At 40.3% G+C, this 18307-nt stretch overlaps 1 protein-coding gene across 6 annotated transcripts in view; it reads right to left on the bottom strand.

Annotated features, from left to right (window-relative positions):
• dock4b (dedicator of cytokinesis 4b) overlaps nt 1–5434 on the bottom strand; it is a 101221-nt gene extending 95787 nt beyond the window's left edge. For all 6 annotated transcript variants that reach the window (XM_067490144.1, XM_067490145.1, XM_067490147.1 and 3 more), the window contains exon 1: nt 5204–5434. In XM_067490144.1, the coding sequence (XP_067346245.1) occupies nt 5204–5240 (37 nt within the window). In that variant the 5' untranslated portion in view covers nt 5241–5434. The remainder of the gene's footprint in view (nt 1–5203) is intronic.
• Nucleotides 5435–18307: the final 12873 nt, after the last annotated feature.

The raw sequence follows: 18307 nt of genomic DNA, 5'->3' as shown, positions 1-18307 counted from the left end.
GCAGATGCCCTTCATTTATTAAAATGGCTTGTCAGTCATTTTTCCCCCCGGTCACCACAAATAACAAAAACACACACAGAGACTCTACACACGCCTCTAGTACAGCAGGACTACAGATCACTTCTGAATACACTTAAGGCTTCTGAATTCCTAATAGGACCTATTAACTTCTCTCAAACAGGGATCAAGGATTGATATCAAGAAAGGGAAGACAAAATCATGTAACACTGCATCAGAGCTGCTGCAAAGGGACAGACTAAAGGGACAACATTGAAGACAGCTTAAAGAGGAAATTCTCAAACGCCGATAACTTTTTCCAGTTTTTCTATAGCCAAAAAAACCACAATACCAAAAAATGTTGTCATTTTTTTAAATTTTAAAATTCTTTTTCCAACTAAACTAACACTTGAAAAGACCATCTTTGACTATACAAACTGATTCATTGAGAATTTAATTGCCAGATCAATCAAATATTAATTGAATTGCCAGTTTCAGCCCTGCAAGCGATATTACACATATTAGCCTCTAAGAAGGATATTACCAATTATGAGACAGACAAGCCTATGTAACCAATAATTCATGTCAACCGTTTTCAAAATAATGGCCATTAAAATTACTGTATGCAGTCTGGTAAACTAGAAATCCCTCAGCCATCGTCTCCCTACAGCGAGCTTGCTAGTCTGCCACTGGAGTGGAAATGCATGAAGGCTCCCTCCTACTGGCTGCCTCTACATTATACATGAATGTGGACAGACCGTTACAGCATGTTTGTTTGTTTGCATCACTGACCCCAGTGGGATTCACAAGTGTATCTCCAAGTGTATGTAGTGAAGAAAAGCTGACAAGAGTTAAAGAGAAAAGAGATAAATATCTTTTTATTTGAGCAAAATTTGTCATTTTGTCAATTAGTCAATCATCTTCATCTCTGGTGTCGGGCTATGTTAAATGTAAACAATGTTTCTACAGTTTGGGTGTTTTCTTTCATAATTGAGGGCCATAACAAATAGAGCGTGATTTAATTGAATAGCACAAATGAGCCAGCAGAGGCATTTCTCCAACTTTGTCCTCACGTCTCAGGCCATGTTTGTGCTACAATGGCTATTATTGTCAGAGTGAATCAGCAATGAATAAAACGCTCACTGAGCTCGTCATATGCCACATGTCCATGTAGATTTATTTAACCCTTACGGGATGCACACACCAGGGACCAGCTTGTGTATAGCACTGGGCTGGGTGGTTAACTCCCATGCTCTCTATTTTTTGTGCATTTGTTGAACTCACAAGGGAGCCTCCAACACTGCAGCAGTATGTGTGCCAATTTGTGCGCACACACTGAGGAGAAGGGGTGCTATCTTTACCGATGGAGACGAGACAGCGTGTGAGGAAGTAATTACTGGTAGGCCTCACCTCGAAACACCCCCTCCCCCAGCCTCACTCCCATACATTGCCCTCGGGCTTGCTGAATTAAGGAATCACGGGTGTAATGGTGGAACGAGCTTCAGGGCCCCCTTCAAAACAACCTGCTAATCCCCCGGGGAGTAAGGCGTAAGGGGAGGGAGGGGAATATCGGGGTAACAGGACAGGGTGGATGCCGTGACAACGAGTTCGCCCAGACACGCGCCAGCACTCTCACCCCCACCCCCACCCTTTACCCTCCCTCAACCACAGCACCATACCTGCAGCAATGAAACCAATAAGGTCAGCTGTGGTAGAGCATGAAAGCCCCAGGCCCCACATAGCCCCTCCAACCCACTCAGGCCTCAAGCAGGAACATTCAGTCTACAATTTTTTTCTGTCCTTATCAGATGCCGCTAGGTGCTTTTTCCACAGCACTCAGACAATGAAACACAGCTGCATACTTAATCAAGCTCCTCCAATCCGCCATTGGTGTAGAATTCAACATGCACCCACACTGGTCCAAACCAGCTCGTTAAAATGGTTTAATTATGTGTCTAAATTATGATGAGCAATGACATGCTTGATTGGTTGTATCAAAGGGCCTTAATGAGGAGAACTGCCTCACATTGTCGGTCTACAGCTTTGACTTGACGTCTACTCTCTCTTAACATGACAAAACACAGCCTCAATATAGTCTGTGTCAGTGATTGTGTCAAAATGTGTTTGTCTTAAAGGACATTTGTGTCTAAAACATACCCATCCTCCTGTCATCTGAGATTCAGTTATCTCAACTTTTCATCATCTATCTTCATGCCTCTTCTTATGCTTTTGAACTTGCTCTCATAATTTTTACTGGCAACCTAACCATCCCTCTTTACTTTGACAAATGTGACTTTGATATAATAGGATTCTCCTTCTCGGCTCAATCTAATGTCTCTATCGCTAAAGTCCATTTAGGAATCAGATATTAACATCATTTCATCACTCTTCTCATTTTCTTGCTTTAGGTTAAAAACTAGTAATCACTTCACTGGTATGCTAATGGGCATCTTAACATCACTTCGCCAAGAGCCCATTCATATTTCATCCATGGCAGTTGCCCCTATCCTCACTGGGCACCCGCTTTACTAGTTAGGTGAATCAACATCAAACGCTGCAGCCTTCCAATTAGACAGCGAGACATTCTGATCTCATCTCGATTTGGCCTCAGATCAAATGTTCCTGCTAGGATCCAAGGAATTCCAAACCCTTTAAGTTAGCCTGCCTCCCTGTCAAAAGGGGATAAAATGTTCACTCATAGCACCTGGAGGAGTTCACTTTTAAAATGGCTAATATGGTGATGGACCTATAACAATGTTTATATACCACAACGATTCTAAAACATGAATATTGTTGGAGCAGCAAACTGGTCGGTATAGAAATTTCAAAATAGATTTGGGTCAATGATGCAACACTACTGAGGTATACAGTAACACAATACCATTTCAGGTAGTGTTATGCTATATGGTGCTCAGACCTGTAGGAATGCAACAACCGTTCCTCAGAGCATGAATAATTTTGCTACAAGAATAAATATTTAGTTATTCTTTTCCTCTGCACAAACAGCTAAAATTTTGGAGGGCTTTGCTTTGAAAATTTAGGTGGGAGTATACTTAACCATTTGTGTTTGGCAGATGGTCAAACTGTAATAGCACCCCAATAATTTAGGTAACTTTATCAAACCACCAGTCCACTTCAACAGTTACAGCTTCTCATTCAAGCATATTTTTTCATCCACAATAACGCAACTTCTGTAACTTTCTGTGCTTGCAACCGGAGCAGGAGTAGTGTAATGCCTACATTTAAACAATTAATACGTCCTCACCCTGACTGGGTTGAGGCAGTTTGAAACTGTTTTTGCCTACAAATGTGGAAGGGGAACACATTGTACAAGCTACTTCTTTTATAACCCAGCTCTGGTAATACTGCAATAAGCACTCAATATTCTCTCCAAAGTCTGCATTGATCCACTTAAACAGAATGAATGGCACCCGTTCGGGACACTGATAAATTGTAGAGTGCAAACAAAACTGAAGCACCAAAAACACATCAATTTGTCTGAACCCTATTCTCCACTAACCTGGACTATCACACTGCTGCAAACAAAACTTTTGCGGATCATGTAAGCTGAATTTCACAACAGGAAAAAACCCTAGTTCCTTCCTCAAAAGGGAACAGGCCACAAAGAAATGCACCATTGTCAAAACGTGTCTTAAAAAATAAATCACAGCCAATTAAAAGAGCCTAATGCTGTTGTTGAAGAAAAAGGATAAAGCACTTTAATCCGATTAAAAGGACCCCCGTGTGCCGTTAAGGGACAATGGTGAGTATTTAGCCATCAAAATAAATGTCTTCCTTTCATCCATCCAAGTGAACTTTGGGATGGGTTTATAAAGCTGGACAGAGTACTGTAACTCTTTCCTCTCCTATGAAAAAAAGAACAACTTTGGACTATAGGTACCCTGTGCAGGATTAAGTCTGGCAGTAAGTGCAGAGTGACTAAGGTCTGATCATAGCACTGTCACGGAAGGGGAAGGGAAACAAGTCATCAGGGTAATATCAGGGGCAAAATTTAGCAAAGCAGTCAAATGACCAGACATCAGACTTTGACAGTGAGTGGACAAAGCCTAGTTTCTTGTTCACTGATTTCAGGTTCAAGTAGGAAGGTGGCACGCAGAGCATTTTCCCTGACATTTACAGAAGCCTGGGAGCTATTATACATGCAAGAAAGGATACACAATGATGAAAATGTGTCCAAGGTAATTTAGGGCTTAACAAATCACTGTTTTATTAGTTTTTAAAGATTTTTAACATCACCACCTTTTCATTGCATCCTTGAATAGAAATTCCACAATGCTTACTGGCTCGGTTTTACCAAGGCTGCGGGATCATGTCGGAAACAGATCCATCATACACACACACAGAACAGACCTTTATCTGTAGGGAATATTATTATGAGATATTTAAGCTCTGCGCACGCATCTCAATGAGTCCCTTTATTGCGGCCAAAGACAAGAAAAGAAGAAATTCATGCCACACGTACAAACACACACACACACACACTTGGCTTCGGTTGTGTTGTTGTCACTTGTTTGTCTCACTTCAGTGTTTGAGCCAGAGCCGCCGACAGCCTGAACAATGCTCTGTAACATACACACATTCCAGGAACTTGATACTCGTTCATCTCGATCCCAGACATACAAAAACAACTAAAAGGTCTCTTATTTCCTTTTTTTAGATTCGTGTTTCTTTCGAAGAACTGGCAGAGGCTGAGCAAAATACACACACACACACACACACACACACACACAACGGCTGTGGTAGCGGCTGGTTTTTCTCCCCATTCAAACAGACACAGTGGAAAAAGAATAAAAGCACAGCATTTCTCCGTCAGAATAACCTACTAGTTTATATCCTTAAAATGCAAAGGAGAAACAGGGCAAAGGACGAGGAGGGAAATTGCAAAATGAGGTTTGTAAAATTGCAAACCACGGGGGGTCTGAGCGACAACCCGATGCTTTGCAATGTGGCAGAGTCAGTTGAAATCCAAGCTCTCATCATGGGCTGTTTGAACGAAAGCTGATGCTGCCATAGCTTCGATTACAAAAAACAACAACCCTAAAATCAATTTACAGTGGTGGAAATCATCACATGCTGCACCAGATCATCTACGCAAACCCGTCAACACATCTACACTTGCACTACAACTGAACGTCAGTGAACGCAGAAGGCAGCAGTTTGCAAAACATAAAGGCAATAAACTTACCAACGCCGTATTTTTCATGTTCTGTAGGTGTCCACATGTTTACGGTCAACACGTGTAAACGAGTGGTCGGAAAAGCAGCGAAATGCAGGGTTTCGGCGCTGAGTAACGCATTCTATTGGTGTGCTCTCCTCCGATCTGTAGCAGGAGTCATTGTTTAGGTTACAGAGGGAGAAAGAGCCGGAGCTGCTGCTGCTGCTGCTGCTGCTCGTAACGGTACGGGCACTGGCTGCCTTCAAGTGCTGTGGGAAATGTGAGAATTAGGAAGTCATTACATTTGGAAAAGCCCAGTAAAATCACAGTAAGTGGCGTAAAGCATGTAAAGCATGCACTCCTCAGCTTGATTATAACGTTTAACGTTTTGTAATAAAACATTCTTTGTATTTTTTCCCTGTTTATATAACTTCTAGACTGCACAAGCGCATAGACTCTAAGTTACTCTGTGAAAGTGTTTTATAGCACGTATGGGTTTTAATGATGACGTTTTAGCATATAGCACGTGTTTGCCTCCTGTTAAGTGTTTCTCGGACAGTTTACATTAGTGCTAATCTTTGTAGCGAATTTTAGCCCAGAGCTCAAGAAGTAATGTTGACTAACACATTATTTTCCATAACATTTACATCGTCAATACCATGAAGTTGCTTTAGGAAAATGTGTCCTGTGAAATGACACAACAAATACAGAAGACTTTTTAAGCTATTAAAACGTCAGCGCTAGCAGCAGAAAGGACTCATTGCATTAGCACTGTGGTGAAGTCTACAGGTGAAACATCGTGTTTGCTGAAGCTGACTTTAAATCATCTTATAATGACTAAACGATACCGTGATATAAACTTCTCGTAGCCTAATTTGGGCCTGTTTAATTTACCGCAGTCCTGAAAAGTAACAAAGGCTTACCTTACTCCCAATAAATGTTGTTAATTTGTTAATAAGTCTAGTCTACCTTGTTATTTTCTACCACATCTACACTAATGGCAAGTTGAAAGCTGAGTTTAAGAAATGTGGAGATTTCGGGCAGTACCTGAATGCAGCGGCATCGCCGGAGCAGCGAGACATGAACGCCGCGCATTCTGGGATTTGTAGTAACACCCAGTGACGTCAGCAGCGTTCTCACTATCCGTAGCATCTTCACCATCGCAGACATAAGAGGGAATTAACCTGTATCTGGACTTTCTCGTGAGCAGAAGGCTGTGTCTTATTAGTTAATTTTACTTCCCTGGCGCTACTACCCCCCCCCCCCTCCCTTCACAAAGACATGTAAGAAAATATTAAGCGTGACCTTGTTACTGTGGGAAATCGTTCTTTGGACAGATAGTCTTCTACTAGGACAACTAATTGTGTGAGAACGGAGCAGAAAACTGGAGGGAGTTCCACAGCTCCCAATGAGTATGTGCATGACTTACTGAGTGTGTGTGTGTGTGTGTGTGTGTGTGTGTGTGTGTGTGAGTGCACTGAATGTCACACCTTTTTTATGAGCAGGCTGTCCTCATCATCTAAAGCCTCCATATTATCCCCTCTCTGATTTTAGACACGGTGTTGTGTTTGAGTACAAAAAATTTTTTTTGTAAGACCATGATCTAACGCATGTTCCTTTCCCAAGCTGCAAATGGTGCATTAAATTGCTTTGAAGTGTCAAATGTGCCTCTCTTTTCTCTCTGTCTTACCTTTACTTTGTATGTCTGCTTACACATCCACCTTTGTAGTTTATATGCTGATTCATGAATAGATGTGGCATAAGTATCACGGGTGATATGTCACCTAGCTTTTCATAGTACTTTGTTTCCCTCAACTGTTAATAAGCATGCAGTATGCAGAGGAAATGCAATGGAATAATACATTTAATTAAAGCACACGCTGACCACAGTTGGTTTAATTTTACAGTGCATGTCCGTGTTGCATGGCTTCAACCCCAGTCTTCAATATTTCTGATTGGAAAGGTGGAGGTTTGGGGGAGCGGTGGGGAGTTGGGGATCGTCAGAATGTTCTACTCATATGATACATATGAATAAACCATAAGCAGGGGAGCTAAGGAAAAATAGAACCCCTGTGGAGTCATCCCTGAGAGGATGAGAGATTGGAGTCAGTGCTCTTTCAGTCTATGTTCTACCTCAGTGAATCAATGCATAGACTTTGGGCTGCCCATCACATTTTGGGTTGAGGTGAAATAAATATGAAAGGCGAACACAAAAATAGAAATGGGATAGAATTATTAGTCTCAACATTCATCCATCCATGAATTATCTGTAGCTGTTTACCCTGTTTAAGCTCGCGGAGGGAGGTTGAAGCCTATCCCACCTGTCATGGGTGAGAGGTGGTATACTCTCTGGACACACCACCAGTCTATTACAGGGACAACACAGAGAAACATACACAGACAGACACACTCACACTTTAATTCACACCTACAGGCATTTAGAGTGACCAGTTAACCTAACATGCATGTCTTTGGACTGTGGGAGGAAACCAGAGGACCGGGAGAAAACCCACACAAGCACAGGGAGAACGAGAAATCACCACACAGGTCTTGTTACCCAGAATTCTACTCAGGTGCTCTTTTTTTAAAATTATTTAAATCTTCATCTCTTCACCCCTTCTCTTCTCTTTCCACTTTTTCCATTTAAATTCCCAGTGTCCTTAGATTTCTTCATGTTTACTCTGAGTTTCATCAGGGAAACCCACATGCTCCCTGCAGGACATCTAGCGTGGTAGTGCAACTGGAGATGATGGAGGCACGACGAAGTCAGTTCCACAGTTCCACTACCCAGATGGGCTCTGAAGATTGCTCAGCATTTCCATCACTCAGCCAACAGTCTCTTTTCATCTCTAGCCCATGGCCACAAATAAACACAACATCTGTGACACATAAATCACAAGACGAAGAGATGAGAACAGAAGAGAAGAGAAAAACAATAGCCAGGACTGTTGGAACAAAAACAAGTCGTGTCTGACAAAGGAGATTAAAGATGATACAGCCACCGATGTGTATTAAATCTAAAGCAGAGCTTTCAGGTTTTATTTGGAAAAAACCTTAGTTTCTTTTCACTTCTTCTCATCGTTGCTTTTCTTACAGATGCCCTTTGGGTATTAAAGCACTACAGTTGTTTTATTTGTCAAAACGCGAGAATGCAAAAGGCTGATTTACTTCATTGGCCAGGTGGAACAAAAATGACACTGGTTTATCTCAAGTGACCAGGGGCTATCACCGCCTCTCAGCACTCCTCAGCTTTGATTTAATTCACACCAGGAAGTGTAGGTCAGATGGGGAAAAAAAACATATGTCACCCTCAGCTCGCACACAGCCGGCGATATCCTCACTTCCAGTAGAAACAGGCCTCTAAATATAGCCATGAAAATAGGCTGTGCTTTAAGAAAACCAACCCTCTTAGTACTCTGTACCATATGAAGACAGAGTCTCACAACTTAAAATCTCTGATGAAGGGTCTTCATATAAAAGTGGTGACTTGAATTACTTTGCTTTTAGTGAATAACTAATTACAATTTAGCCAATTTAATCTGTTAATCTGGAATTCAGTCTTTATCTTTCTACATAGTCTATATGTATTATATATGTACATAATGGCTTCTTAAGACATAATCAGCTGTAAAAGGCCTGTTCATTGTCATACAGTCTTGTAAATTCATACATACACTTGTGCATGTGCACACACAGACTATTTTGAGAGAGGTTTTTCACACATGTGCCAAACATATGCAAAACACACAAAAGCCCACAACAAAGAAATGGCTTGAGTCTGTAGTGATACTTGTGGCTTTGAGGTAAATGAGGCTATGCCACCATGTTATTGCTGAACAGGTACACTGTTTTACACCTTGGCTTAAGCATGTTATCATGCTTCTGAAGCACAATGACAGAGATCAAAGAGAATGTGAGTGGTTTGCTTCTACAGTATTTGGTCACACACAAAAGTATGGTGCTATGCAAAATGAAGTTATCGCCGAAGTTATTAGAATTTGTTGTAAGATGGGCACATATGTCCGTAGAAAATTTCCTAACAGACCATCCAGTAACTGTTGTGACATGTCACTTAATACCAAGTCAAGCCCCATGTCAAGCCCATGGGATCACCAAAAGTCATCAGGAGACATCATCTAGACAACATGAATGTCTAATAAATTTCATGGCTGTCAATCATGTAGTTAAAGTAGTGAGCACTCCAAGCAACATTACTGTATGTTGTTTAAAATCTGTCAAAACCAATAAAAAACTACAATAAATATGTGAACATTATTCTTGATATTCTCCATCTGGATGACTTGAATGTGAAAGCAGCCTGCGCAGATCTCTGGATGAGAGCAGCAGCTCAGCTCTACATTTCCTTCCATCTCTCCGCTGGGCCTTCACTTCAAACCTTGTTTTGGCTGAGTTTAAAAATAGGCCTCCGCCGTCTCCCTCCTTGGCATAAGCCCGGAAAGCACAGTGGATAATTTTTCATAGGTTTGATATGCCAAATCACTCTCAGAAGCAATAAGTATCAATCGCTATACAGGAATGGATGCTGTCACCTGCGAGTGTTCACCGTGGGAATCAAAAGAGTGAATTGTACAGTGGTTCCTGTCATGTTATGTCTGATCTAGTTTAACTGCTTCTCTGATACACCCAAAACGTTTACTATCAAAAAGCTCAAGAGTCACTGCGGACAAGCAAGTTTCAATTGTTTTTTATATTTTACCAATGCTCATTTCAAGCTGATTTAACCTTTTATGAGAAATTTTGTGTGTTTCTGTTTCTGATTTTCGATACCCATGGGATCAGAACTCGGGTCTTGTTTCAACAAGTGCAGTCCATATCTGTTATCTACTTCTGATTCTAAGTATAGGCCCTCTGTCACGTTGTCTCAGGAAGTCTCTGAATAGACAAACTCTTCAGCTACACAAAAAATGTGTCACTATGACAACAATCAAATCACGTTTATGTAAAAGCTTATTCAACTGTTTGACTGTGAGTGGCTATTGCATCCTTGATGATCTTGGGTCCATGTATCTGTTTTATCAAGTAGACGTTGCACAGTCCCATTGTGTGTACTGTAACTACTTCACTTTCTGATGATTCTTCTTCCCAAATGTATGTTAAAAAGAAATATACTGTGTCAACTATCAACTAATTGCACTAATTACAAAATACTTTAATAGCCTCTTCACATCCTGTCTTGAAAGCAAGTAAATTGTTGATTAAAAAAAAGAAAAAATAAATCACACAAATCCATTCAGTGGTCATTTGGGAGCCTTTTCTTATATCATATAAACTTCATCAGCAGGTGGAGTTTTCCCTGTTGTCATGTCTTGCAGTTTTATGTGTATTTCACTTTATATTTTATCACTTAGGTTGCAGTGGTTGGGGAAAGTTATTTTTTGACTAAAATAAAAATTATGATTCTGGACTCTGACATGAAAAATCAAAATGATGGGATACTTCATAATGATTTATAATGCACAGGGACAATGAGCTGAGGAGGCAGTGGCCAGATTGACCAATCTTGTTTCACAGATTTAGAATAGATGTATAACAAGTGCTATGATGTCTGGGAGTGTCTGTAGTGGTTACTCTGATGTGGTCATGCCAACAACTTTCTCTCAGAGATGTCACTCTAAAATCCAGACTCCCTGAGGATACAGTTTCTGCTTTCTGGTAACAGCAGGAACCAGATTGGGCATTTATGAGTGTTTTTATGACTAACATACTCTTATGGGCTCCCACATCCCCCATGCTGTTGCACACTTAGGGTGCAATATTACAATATGCAGCCACCTGGACCTTGACACAAGTGAAAACATAATTGTACTTGCAAGTTTATGTATACACGCACGCGCACGCACACACACACACACACACACACACACACACACACACACACTCACATACACACACTGGACAGATGGCTGTCATAAATGGCTGTATCTGTTAGCAAGTTGAAAGCAATCCTTGGCAATGTGTCCCCTTCACACACCTACCCACCAACCCACATATATGTTTCATCTCATCATGAGCTGAATGCACTCTCATACACAGAGGAAACATCTGGTCATGTATTATGGTTAAAAAGAAACATTTTAAAAACTTTAGTGAAACACTTCAAATGATTGACACAAAGTTGAATAAATGTGCATACCCGACTGAACACTGTTGATTTAGGTATTATATTTACTTCTTGGCACACACAATTGGTCATTGAGACAAGCTGTTAATGCTTAATTTGTCTTTTGCTTGTGTTACCACTGGTAACTGCTGGTCCATGAATGTCTGTCATCTTGATAAAACATTGGACTGAGACATATATGGGCTTAAATACTTTCAATGTTCGACTATACCATGAATGAAGGTGGGGGCAGTGGGGTAGGGTGATAACACGGGAGAAGTATTTCGATTATGTGTTGATTTAGTTACTTTAAAAATGTATTTACTTAATTAGTCTTCTTGGTAATTTTTAGATTGGTAACAAATTAACTTGTTGTTATATGTCCATGTGTCTGTTACTGGTCTTACCAGCCAGTATATATGTCGCCCTCATTTGTGTCATTCGGGTTTGGTCAGTTTTGTCTCTGTTGGAGGTTAGAACTTGTGTTATATTACCCTTTAGTTTAGTTATCATTTCTTAGGGCCCAATTTTGCTAGCAATTAACATATCTTGGTATTTTGGGTAAATAAACAATGATTCTTTTTGAGCTCAGCTCCCGCCTCCTGTGTCCACCTCCTCAGCCCCGGACAAAGGATATGAACTAAGCAGCTACTAGTGATAAGACACCAGATAAGCTTAGCTGTTTCCTTATTTCCATGTCTCCAACACTGATCATCAAAGACCATATTAAATCATTCCTATTAAAAACAAGGCAGCTGGAAACATGAACAGAACAGCAAGGGACAGAATTTTCAACCAAGCTACTGAGCTGATGTTAGTTTAATTAGCTCAATAGCTGACAAACAGCAAGTCATGATTAACATTACAGAGGACAAATGGAGTATGAGCTTGAAATGAGGAGCCTTTATACATCCCGAGGAGGAGTAATTTAAAAAAAAAAGAGTATTTTAACTGAGAAATTTGCCCTTGCTATTGTTTTTAACAGCATAATTGCTGTGAGAAAATGAAAATTTGCTTTAGCAACAGTAAATAAGGGAAGATAGAACTAAGGAAATGGTCATTTTTACAGTTGGAAGTGATTTTACATTCAGAGTTAATACAAGCAATAACACTTGTTGTTTCAGCAAAGAGAAAAGAGCATCTTTTTGATTTATTCAGTTAAAGCTATTTAACAGCAAAATGCCACAAAAACAAACTACGTAAATAAAGAAGTCATCCAGTGGATTTTAACTGTTCTTCAGTGTAGGCTCTACACATTTAATTAACTTGGTTTGACACTATTCTATTAAAAAATGGATCAACACGTTAAATGACATGTTAAAAGTCCATGTTTAGCATTGCAAACATGCAATCTTTTGTTTCTATGGTTAGTCATCTGTCTTAGTCATATCTGTAAAAACACAGACCAGCAATAGTCTGACTGGCTCTAAGTGCTGTTTGCTCTTTTCTGGTTGCTGTTTTGCCGTTCTGTCAGCCTGTTGGTCTGTGGGTGTTGGTGTGAGGAGCAGTTTGTGCTGCGCTGAGTGTAACCACCCCACCTACATCCAGTAATCCTTACAAAGAGGTGGTACATAAGATTCACTGGTGGGTGAGCTGATAATTTCTGCTTTTCTGATGCATCACGGTCCTTGGTGCATATAAATGTCATGTGGGGTGTGATTATCTTGACTGCATGTTTACTGAGACTAATAACATAAAAACATGCTGCCATTTTTAAATGCATGCAATGACGCCATGGTGCACTAATGCCCTGAAGTAGAAAATGTGAAGTGGACGTTAGGCAGTCATCTGCTGGAGGACGCAGGTGTAATACTTTTAGATTCAACTGAAATTAAACCATTATCTCCGAAAGATGCATGGCTATAGAAAGTGACTTGAATTGGTACCCAGGAATCTGAATTTCCATTTCACATTTTCACTGATTATAGATATGCCATATGCCACCACACTGAAAATGAACAGTATATGGTTTATAAAATGCTGTGTGACAACATGTTCATGTGCATGTGTGAGTGTTTGCATGGCCTTCATGTGTTTTCCTGAAGTAAAATTTGAAAATGATCTGTAATTAGCAATCAGGGTTCCTAAACTTTCATACCATCTGTCAGCTGCCTAAATGATCTTCATCTAACTTTTTTTATATAACAAATTTTCTAAACTTACATTACTTCTCTTGATTGTATTTAAGTGAACTTTGGTGGAGAGATAATCCAGGGTCAACGCATCCGTTAATTAAATTTTGGTGGTGATAAAGATCAGGGATTTCCGACATTACATGATTATCCTAATCGTTATTATAATGGTGAGCTCATATGCTAGAGGGAAGGTCTGGTAATCTCCAGCTCCCAATAAAAGGCACATTATAAACAAAACTAAGCTGTTCTGAAGCCTGTTTCGCAGTAAAAAAAATTAAACTTTTATTCTTTTTATTTGCAGTTTTGTTTATTTTTTTTTGCTATTCTTATGTTCGCACATGACAGTGACATAGCATGTTTGAGTACTTTAGTATGTCTTTGGTCTGTCAGCCAAACCACAAACAGGCACACTGATCTAGGCAGATAGGTCAACAGAAATAAAAATCGCAGCAGGACATGAAACAGCCAAGATTTACCGCCTCTATCAGACATGTACTATAGAGACATACATGAATCATTTACATGTATGTCTCTATATGGACCAACATAAATGCAAGAGCAGACATGAACAGCTCACCCACCAATGAATCTTCACAAAAAACATCATTTGTGATGCGAATACATCAATGACACATGATTCAGTGTTTTTCTCAATGACCTCATCAATTACTTTGTACTGTATGTGCACGTGTTCAAAATAATCTATGTTAATTAGAGCTGTTGAAGTCAGCACCATCTGGGTCATGTGAATACTTTATGATATTTTTCAACACTTAACCCATAATCTACCAAGAGTGAACAAACAGGGCTCCATTCAACACTTGTCATATAAATGCTGCAATTGTCATTGAACAATCAACATTTATTAACGCTGGAAAATGTGTTGTTCATGTGTGCTCTTGCATTTAGCGCATCGCATGCTCTTGAAAAACAGGGGTCACAAACGGGAGAAATGGGGTAGAAAATGAATGTGATATGGTGAAAAAGCATAGTGAATAAATATTATTTGTGTGTTTCTGTGTGTGTGTGTGTGTGTGTGTGTGTGTGTGTGTGTGTGCATGTGCTGTCACTGCATTAAGGCACAGATGAAAGCTGGTGGAGGGAATGTCTCTGGCTCAGTGGGAGACACTCCGATAACCCTCCGACAGTGAGGTGAGCGGGTCTTTGAATTGCTGCTCCATTCACTGCAGACAAGGAAACACGGAGATATCCACATGGATGCTAGTGTAACACACATACACACATTTTCCACACCCAGAAACAAGCAAACAAAAGAAAAATAACATGTGGTACTGAGATACGCAAAGCAAGAAAAGGAAAAAAAAAGAAAGACAGAAAAGAGGTAAAAAATTATGAAACTGGCAGAAACAGGGACTGACATGCAGTGAGAGGCGGAGACAGAAAGACAGCTGTACACAGAAAAACAGAGAGACTATAAACTAAAAAGGATCCATTTTGCCGCCCATATCAGAAAGCCCTCTCTTCCAAATGTCAGGGCAGCTGGATATCAGACAAGCTTGTGCTTCTGTTGCAGGATCGTCTGCTCCCCTGGTTTGATTTGCTGCTCTTAAAACCTTGACTATCAGATGTCCTGTGCAGCCAGAGCCTGCACTGCAATCTTTTATGGTTCATATTTGAGATAGAGCCGGAGCAACAAGGTAAAAACTTACAGTACCGGCAGAAAATATGACCATTTCTCACGATGACTTTATGTATTAGAGGTTGGGTGAGTGACAAAAAGACAGACTGACTGGCACCTGGAGACACTTACAATGGGAAAGAAACAGTGACTTTTACCTCTATGATTGTGACGAGAAAAGTGAAAAGGTTGTGCCCCACATTGCCTAACCACCATGTTGTTAGGTGAGCAGGGCTTTAATGTCTGTGCTCAGGTGATGTTTCCATAAAAACACAATGCTCTTTGCCCTCTGCAGTGAAATTACACTTAGAATAAATAATAAATAACACAGCTACACCTGTGTAAATATAAATGAAACAATATTTAACACAGGAACTAAAAAGTAGAAAAATTCAAGTCCTTTTATTCATGCGTTGCCTTTATTAGACTCCCACATTTCACTCAAACACATCTGCTTCTCTTTCTGTTTTCCTTATCTCCATCCCTCATCTCCGGGCCTGACCACAGAGCTGAGTCCCAGCAGAAAGTCTTTTCTCCTCCAACTGTCACAAATGGTGACATAACCTTTAAAAGCCCTTTGGCTCAGTTTCTTACATTAGTTTGCTCTATTTCTGAACACTGCCATGCCACGATTGCTTCAGGTTTTCACCCAGTCCTCAGTCCGCTCTATTATTAACTCAACATAGCATGTAGCACTCTAAAATAAAGCCCAAATCAATAAAAAAAGAGTCCAGCACAGTGCGGTGCCTGGTAAATGCTACAACGAACCTTAATGTGATTCTCTTATTAAACTCTCAGCACTGCTGAAGCAGTGATATTTATTCAGCAACACTTCCATCTGCTTAGTTGTTTTTTCAGTAAACAAGTGAAGAAGTCAGTAAACAACAAAGTTTGTATAAATGCATATGCTGTAAGTGTCAGCCATTCAACCTCCTTATTTTTAGCCCTGAGGCCTGTTGTAGTGTGTTACTACGACTTGCAAATTGCTATGCAGAGTTATATTTATTTAAGGTCAGTAGTCACAAACTGCCAGAGCTCTGAAGCATCACACTCAGTGCTTCACCTCATGCTGGAGCCGTGTAATGTGACTGCAAATGAAGGTGGCACATTTGGTGCGTGGAAGCATCTGACATTAAGGCCCATATTCCGTGCCCTTTAGCCTCAGGCCTAGTCTAGGCGCTTTTGAAGACACACGCCTGTTAGCAGCTCACATACATGTACGAAAGCACACACCAAAATGTGATCCATGTATCTTTCATCTCTGAGCTGTCTGCATACATTAACGGGGTGAATTTGTAGTAAAAGCACCTTGGAGGAGGAGAAAACTGGAAAATTACGAATTCCCCTGCAATTCCATGGAGAGAGTTAAGGCTTTATTATACATGAGGCAGGGTGGGGGTTGTGGGTAAGAGTCATGGCTGTCATCTGTAAAAGACGTATTTTTTTACAGTGAAAACTAAATGTTAACACATAGGTATCAATAATTCCAGTCCAATCCCAAGGCAAGTGCTACAATATTGAATGTTAAACATGCAGATATATACTGTATAATATATGTATTAGATGATGTTTTCCAGCCAAGCTTGTGAACCTCTCACACCACATCTCAACAAAGAGACAGACGAACAAAAGCAGCGGCAGTGGGGTGGGGTTCACACACATATAGGGTGAAACACGTGCACACAAACAAACAGTCTGTGGCCTCAGCAGGAAGTAACACTCCTCGGAACACTGTGTTAGTACTAAAATCAGAATCAATAAGTGAAGGGAGGAAAACAGACTGATGAGGACAGACAGATAGTGTGGGAGCACCACAGAGAGTTAACAGTATAGATTTAAGCAGAGCAGATAAAGGCAGAAACTGATTGCAGGAGCATACACAGAAACAGACAAGAAAAACAAATCGGATGTACACATAACTAAGCTTTCTTGTTTTTTTTTTTTACGGGGAAGCTCCATGCCAGGACTGTTTTATGGAGTTTCCTCCAGCTGATAGGAGCCAGACAGCCAACAAAGTTTCCAGGGGGGAAAAGACAAAGCTTCCTCAACAAACAAAACAAGAGCTACTGTTATTCAGCCTCTAAACACTACAATTAAGATCCTGTTGTGCAAAAAAGAGAGGGACTTTTTTTCTGATCCTGACTGAAACCTTGTTTATATATGGTCAATGGCTCAGAAAGTTTTATCGTGACACAAAGAAAATAATTTGAAAAGGGACATTGCAGAACCTGCATTGCAGAGGCAATTTTTTTCCCGGCAGTTGATGAAATTGTGCAAAACGGGATAGTCACATGCATGCATCATTATAGTTGCAGCTTTTGAAAATTGCTGAATATAAGAATTGTAAAAAGTACATGCATATTAACATAATCCATAAAGTCACACAACAACACCAGTGAAACACAGAAACACAAATACATGTAATGATTGAGGTCTGAGATTTGTGTGTGTATTTGTAGCTGAGGGCGGAAGTATTGGTGATGGCTGTGGGACTTAGGGGCCCAGCGCCCTGCTTCTACCCACGGCCTTACTGATCTGCTCTGCTAGATATGTAAGCTCTTTGTTTTCACACACTCAACCACACACGCACACGGAACAACACTGTGAGGCAGGGAGCAAGCAAGACTTCAAAAGTATAAGAATTTGACACAATCATGTATTTAAATGAAAATTGTTTTTGTATTATTGAAACTGTTCACAGCTGAAATGTCTTTATTTGAAGCTCCTACTACACCTCCATCCACTTGAGACACTAAGATGATGTTGCACTATACAGCTTGACCTGCACCGACAAGACAATCCACTGAAAGGTATGAGAAATTACAAGTGGATTTATAACATTTAAGAAAACATTTATGATGTAATTTAACAAGTTATCCTCTTATCTTCCAGCATTGTCTCATTCTGTGCCCTCCTTTCTCTCCTTTCTTTGTGTCTGGCTCTTATTACTGAGTACCCACTGGCCTAGCAGGCAAACAGCCCCAGTGAACACACAGTGGTAATAATTCACAGTCAATCTGTGCACCGGACCGCCGCACAGACTTATTTAAATACTGCCCACAGCCATTACTGTATCTCTCTGTCTCTATCATTATCCGTTCCCTCTCCTGTTTTGCTCACTTGAACTCCAAGTTCTTCCTGCCACTGCTGCTTCTACTGTTTTGTGTTCATCACTCATTTGTATCTTCCCTGCATCACTCTTTCACCTTCCAATCATTTTTTTTTTGATCCTGGCTTTC

This window comes from Channa argus, chromosome 21 (assembly GCF_033026475.1).
Source record: "Channa argus isolate prfri chromosome 21, Channa argus male v1.0, whole genome shotgun sequence".
In the NCBI taxonomy this organism is placed as follows: Eukaryota; Metazoa; Chordata; class Actinopteri; order Anabantiformes; family Channidae; genus Channa; species Channa argus.
This window is presented reverse-complemented; position numbering and strand designations above follow the sequence as displayed.